The sequence below is a fragment of the Emys orbicularis genome, chromosome 1 (genome assembly GCF_028017835.1).
Source record: "Emys orbicularis isolate rEmyOrb1 chromosome 1, rEmyOrb1.hap1, whole genome shotgun sequence".
In the NCBI taxonomy this organism is placed as follows: Eukaryota; Metazoa; Chordata; order Testudines; family Emydidae; genus Emys; species Emys orbicularis.
This window is the reverse complement of record NC_088683.1, coordinates 180,178,634-180,200,898: the sequence shown is the minus strand read 5'-3', so window position 1 is coordinate 180,200,898 and position 22,265 is coordinate 180,178,634. Positions and strand designations below refer to the sequence as shown.

The 22,265-nt window shown below is 49.4% G+C and overlaps 1 protein-coding gene across 1 annotated transcript in view; it reads right to left on the bottom strand.

Moving 5' to 3' along the window:
- Positions 1-5,134: 5,134 nt before the first annotated feature.
- Positions 5,135-22,265, bottom strand: part of IGSF3 (immunoglobulin superfamily member 3) — a 112,905-nt gene continuing 95,774 nt past the window's right edge. Inside the window, exons 6-9 of the mRNA XM_065419441.1 lie at positions 20,651-21,061; positions 16,827-17,234; positions 7,918-8,349; positions 5,135-5,385 (exon numbers count right to left, since the gene is read on the bottom strand). Coding sequence (XP_065275513.1) covers positions 5,135-5,385; positions 7,918-8,349; positions 16,827-17,234; positions 20,651-21,061 — 1,502 coding nt within the window. The remainder of the gene's footprint in view (positions 5,386-7,917; positions 8,350-16,826; positions 17,235-20,650; positions 21,062-22,265) is intronic.

Below are 22,265 nucleotides of genomic sequence, written 5' to 3'. Positions count from 1 at the left end.
AAGCACATATTTCTCATCTGAAACTGTTTATTGGTGTTCCAGTTTGTCCTTCATTCTCACGACAGAGAATGCATCTCTCTATGCATCCCTGACCAAACTCAGTGCTCAGGTCACTGAGGGTATATTTATTCTTCCCTCAAAGTGCTGCAATGTAACGCTAAGAGCTTTTGTGCTTGCATTGAGGAGACAGGACCCCTGTGCCCAAAAGGACAAAGGTAAAGGCAAGGAGAAGATGGACAGATACTGTTAGGAAAGTGAAGGCCACACAACATTGTTTGTTAACTGTGCTGAAGTGACACGGAATATAAACTCAGAGCGGAGGTGGTTTGTTTTTGTAAGGATAGTGTGGATGCTTCCCACCGCCCCCTCCAGAACGTATTTCTGCACAAGTCTGGGCTCCCATTGCTATAGCAGTCATGGAAGGAGGCATCTGGCCATTTATCAAATTCAGATTTGGAAACTGTTTCCTGCCCCCAAATCTGTAAAACAAGCCTAAACTAGTACCACAAGAGCAACGTACCTTAGTACATATTCCCTCCTCTCCAGACTCCTTGTCAAGGGAACTGCTGAGGAAAACTTTAGTGGTGCACTTGGTCCGTGGATCCAGAAGCCTCGTAGTTTTGTGTTTGCATTTAGTCATCAAAATAATTTACCCTTAGCCTCCCCATCTCAAAAGAAAGCAAGGGGCTACTATCACTGGGAAAAGAGAAGTCATGAGCCAGGGATGTATGGGGGGAGGCCTCTGTCTTCTGAGAGACGCTTTATCCCAGTTATATGGTGGGCAGGGGTTAAACACATGCACATGTGGAAAGAATACATTCAGCAGCTAGGCAACCTGGACCTCAGTGCCCCCCCCGCCCGCCCGACTCCCCCTGCCAAAGAACCTCAGGAGACATGAGGTAGGACTGGCTGGAAAAAGCTAGTATTTCATGACCATTTTTTAAGAAATAAAAAGTTTTGTTAAAACTTGTGTTTTTTTGTTTTGTTTTATACCAAAAAATGTAAATTTTGTTACATTCTAACCTCCCAACCTAAACCCCACCTTGTTTCAGTATAAAAAACAAAGTGAAAGAAAATGGGTGTTTCTGCCAACAAAATGAAATTTAAAAAGCTTAGTTGAAAACCAAAACATCTCAACCAACATGAATTTGTTTATTTTATTTATTTATTTGTTTTGTGTGTGGCAGAAGTCATTTTGGTCACAGACATTTCTGACAACCCCCCCCCCCGCCCCCTTTTTTTTTTTTTAAATTAAAAAAACTGCTCTAGTCCTGAGTGTTTTAGGGCGAAGCAGCTGCACCAGGACCTCAGTGTAGATCTCGTTGGGCACATCCAGGGTGTTCCAGGAGTAAGCAGGTCTCCAGGCCCCATTGTGCAGTCTGGGTACTGCCGAGCATAGAACTCCCACGTGGTTCTCTGCTACACAGTCAGCATTGCTGTTTATCCCACAGACCACTCCCCCTGCACTTCAGTTGCCACCTATTTTGAGCTGTAGTGGGAGACCCAACCCATGGGGATCTATCCCCATGGCCCTGCGCATACACCCGCCCACCTGTGCATGGCCATCCTTCTGCAGCTACTCAGTCCCGGTTTTAGAACATTCCATGCACTCCCCTCTCCTGCTTGGGTCCATTTAGGAAAACGTGGTGGGTGGAGGGAAGAGGAATTTGTATTTGTGCGAACTCCTGAAAATGTGATCCTTAAATGGGTGCTTCAGTTTCACCAGCCACAGAATGGAGGTGCTGACAAGGCAGTTTTACAAAAGGTTGGCCTGATTCTTGCACTGTCAATAAAAATGGTTTTAGTACTGAGGTGCCACCCATGTTCTTTCCGGATTGCACACAGGAACACAAGGCCAAAGAAATGGCCGGCTCCTTCCTGTTTTGAACTTTGATGGGATCTGTAGGAGTGTGTTCTAAGGCAACTTCTGTATTAGCCAGCTCTCAGAGCAAGCCAGGGCAACTTATTCTGCCACATCACAGTGGCTGTGCGCCCTGGGACCCAGCATGAGAGCATAGCTGTCAGCAGAAAACCTAAAGCCAGAATTCACCTAGAAATGAGCAGCTCTAGACAGTTCTCAGAAGTCAACATTAGCCTTTCCTCTGACCCCATTATAGCTGCCACCCTCCTGGTTGCTTATTATATACTTTCCTCACCAAAACTGCCAAGCGCATGGTTAGAATCCAAAGGCCTGATTACATCTCGATTTGACACAGCTCAGATGCCATTCGGAAGCTCCCTCTTGGCCGGCAGTGCATGAGTATGTGTGCATGCATGAGAAAATAAAGCACATTGAAAACCCATATCACACAAAACCAGCAACAAACATTCATCACGATTTCAACACAGTTTACTACAGCTCTCAGGTGTGTTGTATAAAACATGTTTAGTGCAACATAGTACAAAGCTCTTTTAAAAAAAAAAAATCCCAAACAGTTTTCCACATCATGCATGGACAGGTTTTTCTCTTTGCTTCTTGGCTCATTACAGAAAGTTAAAGCAGAGAAAAAGTTGTTTGAAAAACTTCATGATAAAAGTTGTTGCAGGAAGAGTCTAGTTTATAAAAAAAAAAGTGAGGTTGGGCAATATGTTGCCAGCACAACTGATAAGTCATATTCCAGGTAAACTTGTGTAACCACAAACGCTGCTTAGAGGGAAATCCCATCTATTGGCCCTCAGGAATGCATCTGCTTAAGAGAGACAAGCCGTGGAAGGGAATGTTTCTGGCCACTGGAGGGCACTGTGGAACAGCTTTCCATGGAAAGAGGGAAGCAATGCTAGTCAGAAAGGATGGAGAGAGATGTAGAGGCTACTGGGTCAATACAGCAGATTTCCAGTGCACAGCTGAGGAGCAATGTTCTCTTAGGGCAGGAAAGGCTCCTGTTGATGTCTTTTTTTCCTTTTAAAACTGAAATGAGTTGCACTTCCTGCCCTGAAGCAGTATGTACAGGAGATTTTACATTTATAAAACAATACCCACTGGCTTTGGGGCTGCTGTTTGTTTGGTTTTTTTTGGTTGGTTCTTCATTTCCATTCGCTTTTCAATCCTCCCTTCTGAGCAGACCCTCCGGATATCCAAGGGGGAGGAGTGTCTGAGTGTATATTAGAGAGCAATATTATACATACAGAGGGGCTGCTAAGCAGTAACAATTTGATGGAGGGAGACACAGCAAATTCCTTCCTCATAAGGAAAGGGTGTCTTAAAACTAACGTTAGGTGGACTCTCCCTCCAGTGGAGTGAGGCTTTTATGCATGCGTATGTAGTATAGACACACACCCCCTCTCCTCCATCTATGGAGAGATTCTACATGGTGTAGATTTCTGTGCGGGTTCTTCACTTGCACTGAAACATCAGAGCATCATGGTTTAACCTACTGGCCCTGCAGAGTTCTCCGAGCAGGGCTGCTCTATCATGGACCCGCCAGCTCCTTCTCTCTTGAAGAAGGATAGTCCTATTGGCTTGGAGAGGGCAGAGGCTGCGGGAATGGCCCCTCACAGACACATGGGGATGGGGAAAGAGGGTGTGTGGTATATCCCCACTTGGATTTAGACACTCCACAAAAGACAAACAACGGCCAGGTTTTCCAGAAAGACATCAAGGAAGACACTGAAAGGCCATTTTAGGCCATTGTTCCACCCCTTCCCCCCGACATACGCCAAGGACGTGTCAGAGGAGGCAGTTTCCTACACCAGATGTGCTGGGGTACTTGGCTTACTGGGTAGTGGAATTCGGGTCCTCCAATTATACAGAGCCCCCATTTGGTTTTTAACCGCTGTATCTTTCACGGAAAGAACAGCACTTACTGCCCCAGCACTTGCTTACAATAAAGATCAGGTGACTTTGGGGGGTTGCGGGGAAAAGGGTTGTTCTCCTAGAGAAATAAAGCCAAAACAACAGAAAATGGCACAAAAACACACAAGAGAAGGGAGAGAGGCTTGGTTTCTTTCCAGAGGGCATAGTAGCACCCGGGGAGCAAATCCCTCCAGCAGCCTCCTTGCCTGGTTTCAACTCACATTGGTAATTAGTGCAAGTCCTTGGAAACAACATGAAACCTGGTCATTAATTCCACACTCCCATTGCCCAGTGTGTGGCTGTAACATACCACCCTTGCAGAATAATTCAAATATAATGAATCCCAGTCAATGGAGCCTCCCTCTCCCCCGCTTCCTAAAGTCATTACTTTGGTCAAGCTGACAAGGTTGGATCCAGCCGTCTGGCCCCACGTGACTGGAGCACGCAGGCAGCCCAGCCTCAACCCTGCCACCTCTGAGAGAATGGCAGCACGGTTTAGTAAAACCAGGTGGGGGAGACTTTTGTCCCTGGTAAGCTGGGCTTTCTGGGGAGTCTTCTCCTTGCTAGTGGCAGGGCCAGAGTGTCCCATGGCCCCAGGCACACAGAGTCCTTTGGACCAAACCAGGCTGCTTTAGTCCTGACTGCAAGTGGCCCGAGCGTCCAATCCTGTCCAAGGACAAGACGACACCTCCCAAATGAAGCCCTGCATACATGCTAAATCCTCAAAGAAAGGAGAAACGTTTGGGATGCAGAAGAGGCTGAACTAGCCTCATCTTCGAGACGGACCTCGCCGAAACCCAGCTGCCCTCAAAGCGCAGTTCTGGTCCTGTTCACTTCAGAATAGTGAGCAGCTGGCTCAGTTCACCTTGGGGAAAGATTTTGTTCACTACAACATGAAGTCCAAGGAGGGACAAACAAAACTGATGTCAGGAAATGAATACTTTTACTCCAAAAGAGCCCCAGAACACCCAGACCAGAGCGCCGAATGAAACTGCTCATGGTGCGACGGGGAGGGGAAGACGACAGTCGTTGGGTAACAAAAGCACAGTCCAAAGGACAACTACTGATGAGAACACAATGAACCCAAGAGGAAAATCCACTATGTACAGCAAGCACGTGGACTGTCCGTCCATCTCTGGACTAGTTTTGTTATCACAGGTGCTTGAGGAAGACTCGGACCCTCCAATCCCAGAGTTGGGGAACTCTGAAGGGCTCAGTCGTGGAGTCGAAGAACAGATGCTGAAACAAACTAAACAAGAACATCAAAACCTCTCCATTCCTTTGGGTTCCAGGTGTGTCTTTGCCTCTGTCTCTCTGTGGGTCGGTCTCAGCCTCTCCCCTTTAGTCTATAGTTCCCGGGTGGATGCTGAGGACGGGCGGCTCCAGGCAGGTGGGAGAGTAGTTGAGGTGCGGCTCTTTGATCCACAGCAAAGGGACCCCATTTTTACCCTCTGAGTTCTTGCTGGAGTTCCTGCTCTTGAATCGCACCAGTAGGATGGTGATGATCAGGATGCCGAAGATGGGGAAGGGGTAAAAGAACACAAAGTAGAAGAGGGCATCGTTGGAGCAGATGATGGACTGCAAAGTGGAGCCTGAAAGCAGAGACAAAGGAAGGAAAAAAACATGGAGCAATGAATCTTGGCCATTATCACCACTAGCCAGAGAATTGCCAAAGAGACAGTGATAACAGACCAGTGTGGAGATGGGAAGGCATTAAGGTCAGAGTGGATTTTCAAATCTCTCCCTCCCACAAAAGTGCTCTTTCCCTGCAGTAAATGTCAGCTGGAGGGGGCTTGTTTTCCTTGCCTGACACTTATTCCTTTATGTTAGACTCATATTCATCTCTGTACTCGAGAGGTGGGGTCAGGCCATATTTTACTCCTGTTGTGCAACCATTCAAACCTACAAACCTTTTTTTTTTTTTTTTTAAATGAAAGCTCAGATTCTCATCTAATGCCACGACTCTGGGATCTGGGGCTTTAATAAAAACACCAAATATTGCAAGACTCGGCATCACAAAGCAATATCATCTCAGGGAAAGTTTCACCTTTTATTCTGTTTATTCTATTCTGAATAAAGTAGCTGAAGCCTGCAACTTTCATCAGGAGGACTTGCACCAAGCTAGCTTAGTATAAAGAGCCTCTGAGTTTGTGGATGATGGGGTTTGGCTGAAAGGAGACAGTGGTAGCTCTGCTCTCTCCAGCTTCAATCCCAAAGGCTGCACTGATCTACCTTCCAGACAGGGCTCAGATCCCGCTCTACCACCTATTCTGGAAGAAGTTTCTATTTAAAGGGACAGTGTCCCAATGCAATACAAAATCCTATTTATGGAGATTCCTAGATGAGTCACACCCATGGCTGGGTGCTCGGCTTTGTCTTGCATGGCAGGGAGAGATGATGGAATACTGTGCAGGCACACCACAGCACACAATGCAACTGGCTCACCCAATAACTAGCCTGATATTCTTAGCTCTGATGCAGCCGCACGATTTGGTGCTTGAGGGGGTGATTTACCCAGAGCAGATACTTGTTGGTATATTTATATCCCATGTATTCCATGCCCAGGTGACAGCAATCCTCCTCGGGGGGAAATGGAGGGGTTGGGGAAGGGAAACCGACTTCAAAGAGCGGTGCAGCCACATCTTAATTCTCCCTCCCCACCATACACATGCATTTAACTCCCTTATTTGAAGAGAGAGACATGAAATCTTCAGACCTTGGTCTCAGCGACACACAGGGTCACTGTGTGTGTCCCACCTACCACCGTCGTAAGTCAAGTGGCACCTTTTTCACTTCCCATTCCACTGGGAACAGAAAGGGCAGAGTGGCTCACTAGCGCTATTGCTTAATACCCAGCCTCACTCGTGCTTCCACCTCTGCGATCCATTCCCAGATCTCCAGTGGGCGTGCCCATGGTGCCTCATTGCATCGCACAGTCCAAAAGACAGGGATAGCTCGAACCAAGCTTCCCCATCCTCAGCTCCGAAATGGGCCCTAGCAGGGAAACCAGCAGGGAAAGCAGAAAGGATAGCTGGCATGCTCAAAGGGCCCCTCCCCCGTCCACCTGAAATGCCAGGGGTGGCAAGAGAGCTGTGTGCAGCTCCAAGCACTGCAAAATCCACAGGACTTGCATCCAAAGCCAGTTTGCACCTTCTCACCCTATGCACTGGGAAAGGAAAGTGGAAATGCTGGACAGTTCAGCCTAGCACACACAAGGGCTCTCAGAACAGAAGAGAAGAAAGCAGCATGTGTGTCAAGCTCCTCAAAAGTTCCCGGCAAGTCAGTCAAGCACAAGCGTCTCCCCTACAGAAGACAGTGCAGCCTCCCGCTGTGGAGCTGACCCTTAGGATGTTGGATTTCATGCTGATGTACAGACAGTAGCTTGTCCCCACTGGGAGCACCTGGATCACTAGAGTTTGAGGAAGAGTCTCATCCTACACCCCTAGGGACATTAGCCCATGTCACAAAGCCAGCCATCTCAATTCAGTGCTTCTGGCTGTTACTTCTCAGGGATGCGGGAGGGGTCATGTGGGTCAGTGACAGACATTACGCTCCCAAGCTCCAGCACTACCTGACTTTTAATCGTGTTTCTCTCTTTTTTGGTTGTCAACGAATACAGCGCTGGTGAAAGGCACCAGGGTTGGGCACTCTGATGAACAAGCCCCTCCTTACCCACCGGAAAGGCACAACATGAGCCATTTCAACTGCACTGTTGCCTCTGCCTGCCTCACCCCTAACCTGAAGGAGCTTCTTCAAAGCAGGACAGGACAATTCAGTCTCCATGGCCCATTCAATCCTTGGCCTCTCTGCCTTAATTGCCAACAAGGTGGGCCACTGGTGTCAATGGTGGACATGAGTCCCCAGGAACTAGCTTGAAACCCACCAACTCACGACATAGGGGACACCAGATGGGAATGACTTTGGGTCACTCCACATCTGAATCTATGTCAGAGGTGAAAGGCTCCATTATTAGTCCCCTAGCATGATGCCAGGAAGGTTGTAGGGCCTGGGGAGAACGGTCGCTTAGATACATTAACATCCACTTCTCCGCACAGTTCCATGTCTCAGTATCCCCGGTGGCCCCTGCCCCACCTCCCCATTGGAGCCGTCTGACATCTTCTCACCTGTGTCCTGCACGTGAATAGTGACAGTGCCGGACTCCTCCTCAGCCAGCCTGTACCACACCCCCTTGGGGTCAGGCAGCCACTCCTCCACACGGCACGAGTAGTTGCCAGCATCAGCAGCGCCTGCCTGCAGCACTGTCAGTCGGTAGAGCACGGAGGAGAGCCTCTGGAAGCGCAGCCTGCCTTCAAAGCGACCTGCCTCCTGGCCAAACACTGCATCCGGGCCCACGCTTAGCAGGGCCTCCCTCTCCTCCTCTTCCTCTGTGCCACGGCTAACCCGGCCTCCTCCCTCTTTCATCCTCAGGTTGTACCAGGTCACAGCGAAGCGAGACTCTTGGCTGGAGCGTGACAGAATGCTGCAGTCCAGCGGGAAGGGCTCCTTCTCCAGCACCGTGAGGTTGGAGATGGCGGTATCCACCTGCAAGGTGGGATCTGACAGTTCGGAGACATTCATTAATGAAAGTGGAGAGAAAAACAGAACAAACATGGTCTGAAATAGCTACCCCTTTCCAGCCCAAATGCACAGCCACATTGGGGGTGGCTGAAGTCCTGCCCCCAGACTAAACCAGCCTATCCATGGCCACTGTACCATTTGTGGCCATCCTGTGCAAACATCCCCAGCAAACAATGCTCCATCTTGATCAGAGGGTTGAAATGGGAACTTTCCTATAGCACAGTTAGGCCTTATTTGTGCTACCCAGACAGACCCTGACAGCAACCTTCCAGGAAGAAGTGCACATGTGCATATACCGTCACATGGAAAAACTGTTACATCAGTTTAATTCATTTAGATGCATACAAAAATATGGAACTCCAAAAATTACAGTGCTCCTATATTCACTCACATTGTGTATATTAAGGAACAATACTGCTCCATCATTAATGTTGCAAATAAACTTACATTATAAGCCTGATTTTTTTTCTCCTCAGCTCTAAAATTTACAAAAGCCATCATATATTAGGCCTCAATACTGATAAGTCTGATCTGGGGCCAAGGTTGATTTTTTTCTGAAAAAGCACAAAGTGAACTGGACAATGGGTTCCTAAATCATGATGACCCCCAAAACAGAGGTGTTAAACACACTTCCAAGATTCTCAGGGTTGTGGTTTTCTGGGTGGGGTGTGTTTTTTTTTTTTTTGGTGCCACTTTGCAGCAAACAAAGGGGAGGGATAAAGCTAGCTTCACCAGTTCCCCTAGCTGAGATCCAGGGCCCAGGACCTAAATTTAGTTGATTAAAATCAGATTTCAAGAGCAATTAACACTTGATTTAGTAACATCATCAGGGAACGTGGGCTCTCGAGAACCTACCACAGCACCTCAAAGAGCTGCTGGAGATCTAAGTTTTCATTTAAAGATTTAAGAATGCAGCTTCTAGCCCTTTTCTTTACACAGACTAAGTTCAAAGTGCAGCCAACTACAAGGGAATCTTTTCAATAGAAAAGTAATTTTTCCTCAAAAGCTTGGCAGGAGGTTCCCCCTCCTGCAGACCTCAGCGGGTTCAAAGGAAATAGGGGACTTCCCCTTTGATCTCTTCCCATGCAAAAACCCACCCTTAAGCCCCACTCAGCTTTTCTACGCTGTAGGCCACCTAAGTTCCATTTAAGGGAGCACTGCTCCTTTGTAGACCTCAGGAGGGTTTTTTGGCTGGCTCCTGGGTTCAGGGGCTAATTTGGGATCATTTTTGGTTGGGAAGCCTGTTACAGGTTGTGTGGGGATCTTCCTGGAACCTACCAAGGTCAGCAGAGAGCCCTGATGAGCAGCCCAAGGTTCATGGGATCAGGGGAAGCTCTGAGATTCCTAAAGGCCGTGTCTACACTACAAAGTTAAGTCAAGTAGACATCGAGCCTCCGATTTAAGCAAGTCGATCTTGCGTGTCCACACTATGCTCATTGCATCGGTGGAGTGCATTCTCACTAGCAGGGCTTGCATCGATGCACGGAGCACTGTACTGTGGGTAGCTATCCCACAGTGCACGTATCTGAGTGGAATTTTGGGTTGGGCTTGCAATGCCTTATGGGACCAAACATTTGCGCGGATGGTTATGGGAACAGGGTGTTAGCCTCCCATGATGCACTTACCTCCCTACCTCCCTGAAATCAACCGCAAACAAACCAAGCCTTTTTCGCGCCTTTTTTTGTAGGTCTGGGTTACCCAAGCAGACTCCATAGCACGATAAGCATGGATCCCGCTCAGCTGTACACTGTTGTTGTGAGCATTACAAAGCATGCCTTATCCTGCAGTATTTGCTCAGCCGAAGCAGGAGCCGCCACACGGAACAATGAGATACCACGCTAGCAGCCCTGCTAGAAGACATAGAGCGGAGCAATTCGCAGTTGCTGGCGACAGTCACGCATCACCTTGACATGGTGGAGTGCCGCTTCTGGGCCCAGGAAACAAGCACTGACTGGTGGGACCTCATGGTTATGCAGCTATGGGATGACTAGCAGTGGCTGCAGAACTTTCACATGCATAAGGCCACTTTCATGGAACTGTGTGAAGAGCTTTCCCCTGCCCTGAAGCACAGCAATACTAAAATGAGAGCTGCTCTGACAGTTGAGAAGTGAGTGGTGATAGCTCTGTGGAAGCTTGCAATGCCAGACTGCTACTGGTCAGTGGGGAATCAATTTGGAGTGGATAAATCTACTGTGGGATCTGTTGTGATCCAACTTTGCAGGGCCATGTACAGACTTCTGCTAAGAAGGGTAGTGACTCTGGGCAACGTGCAGGACATAGTGGATGGTTTTGCTGCAATGGGGTTCCCTAACTGCAGTGGGGTGATAGAAGGAACACATATCCCTATCTTGGCACCAGACCACCTTGCCAAAGAGCACATAAGGGGTACTTCTCAGTGGTGTTGCAAGTGCTGGTGGATCACAGGGGCTGTTTCACCAACATAAATGTGGGATGGTTGGGAAAGGTGCATGACGCGCACATCTTTAGGAACACAGGTCTGTTCAGAAAGCTGCAAGCAGGGACTTTCTTTCCAGAAAGCAAGATAACCATTGGTGATGTTGAAATGCCAATCATGATCCTGGGAGACCCAGCCTACCCCTTGCTCCCATGGCTCATGAAGCCGTACACAGGCAGCCTGGACAGCAGTAAGGACTGGTTCAACCACAGGCTGAGCAAGTGCAGAATGGTGGTGGAATGTGCCTTTGGACATTTAAAAGGTCCCTGGCGTTGTTTGCTTACTAGTGAAAGCAATATGCCCATTGTTACTACTGCCTGCTGTGTGCACCATAATATCTGTGAAACAAAGGGAGAAAGGTTTCTGGTGGGTTGGGGAGTTTAGGCAGATCGCCTGGCAGCCAATTTTGAGGAGCCAGACACCAGGGCAATAAGAAGAGCACACTGAGGGGCGCTGTGTCTCCGTGAGGCTTTGAAAACCAGTTTCAGCAATGAGCCAGAGTAATGTGACACTTATCTGTGTTGTTCCTTACCAAACTGTCCACTTCATTGCATTTTCTCCCTGTAAATTCCACCCCCACCAACCACTGTGTGTTGAATGAATAAAGAGCCTTTTCTTCTCAATTTGTTAAGTTTTATTATGCGCACAAACACAGAGACAGCAAAGAAAAGTAAAATAACCTGGGGCAAAAGGGCTGATAACACTATGGGGGGAGAAACAAGGACAACTTGCTTACAGATGCACTGCAATAACAATCAAAGGTGTGGGAATGGGCGCCTTCTGGTCCTTGTACCCTCCCCTGGTGTTGAGTGCAAGGGATAGCGAACTTTCCTCCCCCGCCTCATAGGACGTTTGGGGGAGGAGGATGTAGAACTGGGTGATGATGGCAGCAGGTTCAGCATAGGCTGCAGAGGGACTCTAGCATCCAGCTGCCTTTCTTGAACCTCAACCAGATGCTTCAACATGTCTGATTGCTTCTTCATAATCCGCAGCAGCTCTTCCTGCTTGGCACGCTCTTGTTCCCTGCATGCTCTCCTGTCCTCCCTGTCCATGTCCAGGTTCTCAGACAGTGTAGTCTTCCATGCTCTGCACTCTGTCTTGTCACTCTCGAAGGCGCGCATTAACTCATTGAACATGTCCTCCTGAGTCTTCTTTTTCCGCCTTCTAATCTGGGAAAGTCTCTGTCCCAGTGTGGAGGATGCGCCGACAGACAAGGTTTCAGCTGCAAGGAAGACAAAGCACAAGGGTAGCATTGGCAGTGCATATATTGTTTCTGGTGCCAGGTTAATTTTTTTTTTAAATAAAAAAACCACCCTTCAATGCACTTCCCTGCAAACCACAACATAATCACAACCACTGGCTACTGCAAGAGTCAGTTTGCTGCTCCAGCTATGGTGAGTAAGGCCACGAGGCATGGGTGAGAGGTCTTGTGCAGCAGCTTTCGTGAGGACATCCTTGGGATCACTCATTGGAACTTGAGAAAAGCCCCCTTGCCCCTAGCAACCTGGATGGTGCTTGAGGACAGGCTGCAGTGTAAAGCCCCCCAAATAGTTTGTTTTTTACAAAAGCGGCATTGGGTTGGGCTGACGGGGAGGGAGACAAATAGGAAGCCACCCTCCCCCCCTTTTTAAAATACTGGTTGCAATACGCGGTGATTCCTTCCAACCACAACCATGGCACATTTGGCAAAGCGTGGTTGTATGACCCAGATTTCACCAAACAGGGGGCGGATTACTTGTTGAATTGTTTTCGGTTTAGGGGCTAGCGTTGAAACCTTCCCCCATTTCCCCTAGGTGACCATATGCAATATCACTCTCCTGAGGGTAACAGAGGCAGCAAGGGAGCAGATGATGCAAGTGTCTGGGTACAGACCTGGTCCTTATGCTGCAATGATGCCAGCAGAGTTAATACTGGAGTGCCGTGGGAAAGTGTCCTACCGTGGTGGATGAAATAAGGCAGCCCTTCCCAGAAACCTTCTGCGAAGGATTGCAGAGTACCTCCATGAAAGCTTCCTAGAGATCTCCATGGAGGATTCCCGGCCCATCCCTGTGCACATACACAATCTTTTTCGGAGAGCACCCTCTGCGTAGCTGGAGTGGCCATCGATACCCACTACACCTACCTTTTTGTTCAGATTAAACCTAAAAAATAATAGCATGTAACCCCTACAGTTTGATTGGAAATGTGTACTCACCAGAGGTGCCTTGCCTGGCATTACGCTCTGCCGCTGACTGGTCCTGTGAAAGGATGGGCTCTAGGGTTAAAAACAGTTCTTGGCTGTCGGGGAGAATGGATTCTCCGCTTGCCTGCCTCACATTCTCCTCCTCCTCCTCCTCAACGTCCTCCTCGTTGTTGGTTGAGGTCACCCGAGGCTCCTGGGAGGTATCCACAAAGCGTTTTGGGTAATGGTGGGGTCGCCGCCGAGAATCGCATGCGGCTCCTCATAAGAGCGGCATGTCTGTGGGGCAGAACCAGAACGACTGTTCGCCTCCCTTGTCTTCTGGTACGCTTGCCAAAGCGCCTTTATTTTCATGCAGCACTGCTGCGTGTCCCTGGTGTAGCCCTTCTCCCCCATGCCCCGTGCGATCTTGGCATAGATGTCAGCGTTTCTTCTGCTGGATCGGAGCTCTGCCTGCACAGACTCTTCTCCCCACACAGCAATAAGATCCACCACTTCCTGTGTACTCCATGCTGGAGCGCGTTTGCAGCCTTGAGTCTCCATGATGAGCTGTGCTGGTGAGCTCTCAATGCTGATCAAACAGGAAATGAAAATTTAGAAGTTCCCAGAGCTTTAACAGGGGAGCGACTGTTTCCTGTGTACCTGGCTGACGTGCAGTGGAGTTGAAAGTGCTCTCCAGAGTGGTCACAGCGGAGCACTACGGGACACCTCCTGGAGGCCAATTCATTCGAATTACACAACGCAGTGTCTACACTATCCCCATGTCGACCCATGGATGTTGAATCAAGCGCTATGCCTCTCGCAGAGCTGGAGTACAGAAGTCGATTTTACAGGCCACTTAGGTCGGCGGAAGGGACTCGGTAGTGTAGGCACATACATTACTAAATCGACCCAACGTGGCTTATGTCAACCTAAGTTTGTAGTGTAGACCAGGCCTAAGGCTGACAAAGGGGTGGAATAGGGAAGAAAGTCTCCACTCCCCGTGATCCCCTTCATGGACAGTGGGGAGTAGCTGAAGTAGGAGGGACTTTTTCCCCTCATACTATCAACCCTCAAAGTCTTCTGCACCTGCATTTCCCTTGCCCCACTTCCTGCAGACGTTAAGCAGACAATAGGAGTGTGGCTCTCCTACAACTCTCTACAGCAGTGGAGCCCCCATCCTGAGAGTCTAAAGAAGTTCACAGAAGTGGGACTCTTTTTTTGTGAACTTGAGGTCTGAAGCATCAGGACTTCCCTCTAAAGGGCAGCAGGTGGTGTTTGCAGCTAGCAGGATCCCCTCCTCCAGGCCTCCCAAGCATTGCTGGATCAGGGCTCTTAGGATTTGCAGGAACAGGGCACCTTTCTAGCAGTTCTTAGGTGTTTGAGATGGTCCTAAGGAAATTTCCATATAAGAAACTTCATGCAGGTGATGTAAGGCTGCAGGTACATGCCAATGGTTTGAGTTCGTGTCCTTCAGGGAGGCCGCAGAAGGAAATGGAGAAGACATGCCTTGAGATTCTTGATATTTCTAAGATAAACACAAGCAAGGCAAATCCAGGCCTCCTCATAAAGCAACAAATACAGGAAGGGCAAAAACCCAGTTTTCCTCCTTTTTGCAAGTTACCTACAAGATTACTTCAGACCATGCTCAGTGAGTATTTGCCAATTGCTCACAACTACTGATTCCCAAAACATAAGAACAAAGAGATTCTTTTTCATGAAAGAATGAGTGACACACTAAGTTTGGAGCTTTTGTTCAGCCATTTTTGAGTTACTTGTGAGCAAAAAAAGTTGCTTTTCTTTAAACCTAAATCAGTGTAGTCCTCTTCCCCTATTTCCCCCAACCCATCCAACGCAAACACACACTTTCACAGCTTAAAAGGGGCTGAAGGGATTTCCTTCTACACTTTGCTAAATCATTCATCTCAGGGCTTAGATCAGGTCTGGGAAGTTTCAGCCCAAATGGAGATGTATATATAATCGTAGTTATAGTATGTGTAATCTACATAGTAATCACCTGGAGACATTAGGACCTTTCTGCTCAAGCCAGCTCATTTGGAAAAGTTTTCCAAGCCAAGATTTCATGGATATGATTTTCATAATCCCTGAGAGAGCATTTTTCCCCTGTAGGGCACAAATCCTCTCCACAGGGAATTACATCCCTGCTACAACCTTCCCAGTCTCCTGACATTTTGCCAGCAGCATTGCACATCCCCATGGAGAAGTCCCAATGAAATATCCTGGGGATCTGTGTAAAAAACAATCAATGAATGTATTCCCAGGGGCTTAAATCCAGAAGGGAATATTATGATTGTCTAGTCTGACCTTTTGTCTAGCACAGGCCAGAGAATTTCAACCAGTGATTCCTTCATCAAGCTCAATAATTTCTGGCTGAACAGGAGCATTTCATTGGAAAGACATCCTGTCTTGATTCAAACACTTCAGAGGATGGAGAATCCACCACTTCCCTTGGTAAGTTGTTCATTATCCTCACTGTTCACAATGTGTGTCTTATTTCCAGTCTGAATTTGTCTGGCTTCACTTTCCAGCCAGGGGCTCTTGTAATGAGTGAAAGGCTTCAGACATACACCTCCTGCAGAGCACACACAGGCTCTGGAAAGGCCAAGGAAGGGTTCTGTTCCCACTGTCACTTTGCTGTACATGGCACGAGCGTGTATTTGGCAGCAGCAGGGAACACAGGAACTGCCATACCAGATCAGACCAGTGGCCCATCTAGCTCAGTACCCTGTCTCTGACAGCAGCCAGCAGCAGATGCTTCAGAAGAAGGTGCAAGAAGCCCCAAAAGTGAGCAGTTATGAAATAATCTCCTCACAGGAGAAATTGCTTCCTAACCCCCTCATCAGGTAGAGGGCCAGGAGTTCTGTTCCCAGACTGGACAGGTCACAATATTGCCGTGCTCCAGTTTCTCCATCTGTAGAATGGCGATGATCCATCTTGCTTAACAGCTTGGATAAAAGCTCTGATCTGAATGCCTGAAGAGGCTTTCAATCCATGTAATTATCTCCCATCAGATGCACATGCAAGACCATAAGGTCCCTTTAAACAGATCACTATGTCACACGAGGTCACATTTTAAACCAGAACCGTAACAACGTGTAAAATATATGCAATGCAAGTCATTGGAATGATTGAAATGAAAAAATATCTAGATATAAATTCCACGCTCTCCACCTTCACCCCCTTGCTGCACCTCAGGGTCAGGGTGGTGCTGGTGTTTTAAAAAAATTCATAGGCCCTCCAGCAATATCAGAGAGGAAGACAACCAATCCCCAAATCCTATTAGCGGATTGCTGTGTCTGCAGTACCCCTGTGTTCTCCCTCCAGATTAGCATGGTAGCAATGAAGGGACACAGAGACGTTAGCTCAAGCTGTTGCTGCTGCCAGTCCTGCTCCCCCCAGCTCAGCTGCAGCGCATGGGGTGAGGGAACAAAGCAGAGAAACAGGGAGGGAGCTGGCAACGGGCATGAAAGAGTCACACTGCCGCCATTCCCCTCCCTCCCCAGCATGCCCAAATCAGTCCTGAGCTGGCGGATAACACGCAGGCTGGAGTGAGATATGGCTCCCTCACATGCCCGCTGGAGATGAGGCTGCCAAGCTGTCATGTCTGGGGAGTGCTTTGAGGTGGTCGATGTGCCATTATAACAATGAATAGTCAAGTACGCCATTTCTCACTATGTGGGAGATTTCTGGTTTCAGGGGGGTGATGAGGAGAGGCCTGGCAAGCCAGGTTAGGACCCTCACAGTTTGGGAGGGAGGGGAAGGGTCTCTCTCTCTGATGCAGCCCCAGAGCCCGATGAACGTGACCCAGAGGATCCAGTTACCTGGCTGTTTCACGGTGACAGTAGTCAGCCCAGAGAGGTCTTCTGCCCGTTTGTACCACTGATTGCTGGGATCCAAGAGCCACTCCTCGACGCGGCAGTCATAGGCTCCGCTGTCTTGCACTATCACGTTCTGGAGGGTGAGCAGGTACAGGCCTGGGGAAGGGCTCTCCAAATGTAGCCTGCCCTTCAGGTCGCTCAGTGTTGCCAGGTCTCCGTACTGCAGAGTGGCCTGGCGGCTCAGCCGTGCCACTGCCTCTTTCTCTGGGTGGCCAGATTTCCACACGTACCATTCCACCGAGAGCTGCGAAGCGGGGCTGGTCCGGTTCGTGACTGCGCACTCCAGCGTCACCCACTGGTTCTCCAGAACTGTGAGATTCTTCTGGGTCTGGCTTACCTGCAGACGATTGTCTGGGGTGGGAACAGAGACCAAAAACATAGCACAATGACATGACTGCAACAACCGCTGTCCTTCCTCACCTCAATCCCTTCCCAGCCGTGTGCGCCTCCCCACTCACATCTAAACTCAGGATCTCAGCTCCCGGGAGCTTCCTATTTGTTCTGTGAACCATCTAACACAATTCTGGGTGTGGTAAAAAAGACAAGGCTAGGATTTTCAAAGGAGCCAAAGGAAGTTAGTTTGAATCCCTTTGAAATTCAATGGAATTTGGGCCCCTGATTTTCTTAGGGCCCCTTTATTTCTCAGGTGACATAAATACAAAGTCACCCAATCCCCATGGTGTGGGAGGCCAGAGAGGTACTGGAGACAAAGCAATCGTCTAACAGGATCTGGGGATTCAGAACATGCCAACAAGACTATCTGGAGCTGAAGGGGTCACACCTGGTGTCACTAGATTAGGAATTTCTCCTCCATTTGACCTACAACTTAATTGACACCGAGGGTGGCTGCAATCAGCTGTGTATGCACATAATGTGTGTATCCCAGACTCCTAGCAAGCTGCCAATGCAAACCCTCAGAAAGGGCAGGGTTTGAGCTTCCCTGGTACAGTAGATGTTCTGTCATGACAGAACAGAGATGGGTGCTAAAGGGTCTCACATAACACTTAGTGGCATAAGGTTTAGGGGTGCAAAGTTGATAGTGGGTTACAACCCTCCTCCTCCCATCACACATAGGTCCCCAGGCATGTAACCCCCCTCAACCACCCTTTGAAATCTGTACTTCTCTGGACCAGAGTCTGAGGATCCGTGCAGTGCTGTGAACAGCTGGGTCTGGTGACCAATTGGCCCTTGGGCCATATACACCTCTACCCCCGATATAACACTGTCCTCGGAAGCCAAAAAATCTTACCGCGTTATATCGAACTTGCTTTGATCCGCCCGAGTGCGCAGCCCCGCCCCCCCGGAGCACTGCTTTACCGCGTTATATCCGAATTCGTGTTATATCGGGTGGCGTTATATCGGGGTAGAGGTGTACTCTAGTCTGCGGTGTTTCATGGCCTGGGTAAATAGACAAGGCAACACTTGACCTAGAGGTTGGAGACTAGCTACACTACAGCTGTAGGATAACTGCTCTGTCCTGCCTAGGCCCCGACTGCTGAAACGCTGAAGGACTGATTACCGGTCAAGTATTATGAGCTGAACTGCTCATCTGCATATCATCATTCTGCAGACCTGCCTCCCAGCTGCGCTATTCCCTCCTCCTTCCCTAGACCTAGAGGGTATTCTTCCTCAGCTGCAGTCACCCCCACAGGGTACTCTTCACATGCAGAGGAAGCTGGAGTCCCCTAGCTGTCTGGGCAAAGCAGGTTCCTCCTCCAGGAGGAGGCCCCGATAATATGTCTCTGGAGTGAGACATGGATGGGGGAAGCGGTCAGCCTTTAAAGAGCCTCCCTCCCCCACATATAAACAGCCCTCTGCATATCTATGGTTGATGACCGCTTTGGCGGAGAGGGGTAGGACCCTGATTAATTCAGTACATCCTTATTATCTCCATTTCCCATCTCTGCCGGTGACATCCTCTGCCATGGAAACCACCAGCAGAGCAGATTTCTCTCTCCCTGGCAGCCAGCTTCCCACCTCATTAAACTCATTACTCATCTCTCATGCAGAGTGCAAGAGAGCTGAGACACGCTCCCGTCGGGATATTGGCAGAGAGTAAAATCAAACTGGAGATGAAAAAGCCCTGCATGCAGAGCTCTGCCAGGCACACACATGCCTGCTCCCTCTCATTAGGTCACTAGTCCCCACTCCAGCGGCAGGACACGGTCTCAAACAGGAGTTACACTGAAGGAGTTGCACTCTTACTTAACACTGACATAGGAAGAGCCATCCTGTGTAGCTAAGCCCAACCTCAACTTGATCACTTTTCCTTGTCAAGACAAAGCCACCAACAACTAAAGGCGTCTTCAACCCCTTCTCCAGAAAGATCCACCCCAAGAGAACTGCTGATCCCACCTCTTCCCCCCCCCCCCAAATCGATCCTCTACTTTCAACACAATGTAAAATGCCCCAGCCTGTTCACACCTCCCTCTTCATGGCAGATCCCCTTCCGTTGTGTCCTCACTCAGACCCAATCCAGCTTCTTCTCTCCCTAACCCTTCAGGCATGTGCTCCCAATGCCAGTGTCCATTTTGCTGGTTAATGACTCGACGGCTAAATCAAAACATAGCAGTGGGGAGATGGGGTTGCATGGAGAGTGCAGGCCATGGACAGTGTAAGGTAAGGAGGAGTGGACAGGTAGGAGAGTGTGGAGACACAGCAGGTCAAGACGTGTACCAGGCAAGACTACTGACCATCCCACTTCTGCAAATATCCCCCATCCCAGCATGGTGCCCCTTATCCAGTTTCCTGCAAAACTCCATTTCCAGGTGCCAGCTATGTGGAAAGTAGCCAGTTCTCAAAGGGCTACATGGACTGGTAAATCACACTTCCTTATTCCTGTGCAAGGCTCTGCTGTGGGAACAGGCAGGCTGTGAAATACCCTATACAAAGCTCTTTACCTCCTCCCTTTAACACAACGTTAAAGCTCATCCCCAGGTACATTCCTTATCCCAGCAGTCTGCTTCCATTCCTGAACCCCCTTGGGCTTTCCTTGTGTATGTGTGTGTGGGGGCGGGGGGCGAGGGGGCAGAGGGAGAACAGCCCTTGAGGACAGGGTCCCCATTTGAAAGGGAAGCTTCATGGAGGGGCTGGCCTGTGTCACTCCCTCATGGCAGGGAGAGCTGCAGAGCCCCACGTGGTTTAGGGAGGAGACAGACATCACGAATGCGGATGATACAGATGAGAGTAGAGCGGACTCAGGCTGTGAACATGACACACATGCGTAAACCCTGGGTGCTCCTGGGGGCAACAGGAAGAGTGACAGCGGCTCTGAGCTTCAGCATGACAGAGTAAGGCTGAGAGGTTTCACTGACTCTAGCCCAGCATGTATGTAACAGGCTCTCTGGGGCTGACGGAAACAGGTGTGGAACCTATTAGCTGCCCAGGCCCAGTGGGGAATGAATGACCTTTATGCAGGAACACCTGCGCCGCTTGCTAACCACACATCACCCCAGCCGGAACAGAGGAACTTACCAGATTCCAGCACTCTGGCTGGGAGGGGAGGCGCGTCCCAAGAGCAACAGCAAGCAGGGGGACGATGTTTGGCAAAGTGGGAAGGGAAGCCTGGCTTCCAGTTTGGGGGCAAAGGCCCAGGCTGTGAAGCGAGGAAGGTGTGATTGGGTCCAGTTTGGGGACAAAGGTTTAGCGGGGGAGAGGGAGGAAGGGGAGAAGGATTTAGCTCAACTGGGCAAAACTTTAGTGCGGACAAGATTTAGTTCAGCTGCAGTTCTTGGGCAAAGTTAACTGCCCGGGAGAGTCCGTGTTACCTGGCTGCTTGACGGTGACCTCAGTTCGCCCAGACACCTCCTCCGCCAGCTTGTACCAGGCATGGTTGGGGCTGAGCAGCCACTCCTCCACATGGCAGTAGTAGCTGCCGCTGTCACTGACCTCTGCCCGCTGGACGGTAAGGCTGAAGAGCCCTCCAGAGGAGGACCGCTCGAACTGCAGCCTCCCCCGTAGCCCCTCCTCCTCGGCATAGGTGCCGTACTCGAAAGCAGAGCTGTGGGTTGTCTTCAGGATGAGCTTGCCATCGGCGTCGGATGGCTTGTGGACATACCACAGCACAGCAAAGTGAGAGTCTGGGCTGGTCTGCGATTTCACGGAGCAGTTCAGGGGGATGGGCCTGTTCTCCACCAGGGTAATGCTCCGCTTTGATTTGCTGACCTGTAGCTTGGTCACTAGGAGCAAGGAGAGGGGAGGATGAGAAGTGGTGGGTCATTAATACAGGGAAAAAAAAACAAACAAAACAAAAAAAAGATGACAACCCTCCCGCCACCTGCAGTCTCATCCATGATCTCCTTGCGTAGGGCTAAATAGGACCCTTGATCCACAGGAATTTAGAGAGCCCTGTATCGAATCTTCTTCCCAGTTTCCTCCTTCACCCTCAATGAACTCCTGAATCCTCCCTCCAGCTCCCTCGGCGAGAGGCTTGGTTTTTCACAGCTGCCTCAGGCCCCCTTAGAAGGATCCTGGATTAAGGCATCCAGTCTAGCAGGAGATTCACACATATCATCTGTTCTCCAGGGACTTCAGATTCCTCCGTCCCTAGGGCTGCACTTGTTAAATGAACACTTGTTTTTCCAACGCTTCCTGCGCAAACCTCCGTGCTGCTGACCCAGCCCCCCAGAAAGCCACCTGCAGATAGAACGCGTGCCCTGCCACACCCCGTTCATCTCACTGAACTGAAAGCTTTTTAAAGGCTATTTGGGACCAGATCAATACGGACATTAAAAACACGAGCAACGTGAGAAACAGACACTCAGCTAGAATGGAAGAGGAGGGAAGCATAGTCTTGTTTGCAGTCAGAGCCCATGGCAGGGAATCAGGAGTTCTGCCACATGCTTACTGTCTGACCGGGGGCAAAGACCGTGACTCTCTCAACTTCCCACCATTGCCTCCACCAGTTCAGCTCCCCGAGTGGTAGCGAAGGTGGCTGCACTAGTGTATGCAAGGCACAGCACCCACTGGTATTTTAGCCACTGTGTTTAGACCCGCTCTGAACAGTGGGTTTAAAACCCTGCTGCCCTCTCTATGCTGAAACAAGAATCATGGCGTCACATTCTTTTTATTGTACGTGCATGGGCTATGTCTAATACAATAGGCCTTAATCCCTGACTGGTGCCCCTAGGAACTACTGTAACACAAACAAAATAGTTCAGTGTATTTACATCTCTATAAAGGTGTCTTTCCTGCAATTTGGGGGCTGTCTGGTATTTGGTATGCCCTAGATCCCACTGAATGACAATTTGAAGTGAGGAGCAGGGTCTGAGTAGACGCACACCGAGGCCCGGGCAACTCGGACTCAGTCCATCTCCCTTCTTCCCTGGTCTAGGAAAGTGGGGCAGAGTTCCTCCCCAAGAAGGAAATGGATTGGCATAAGTA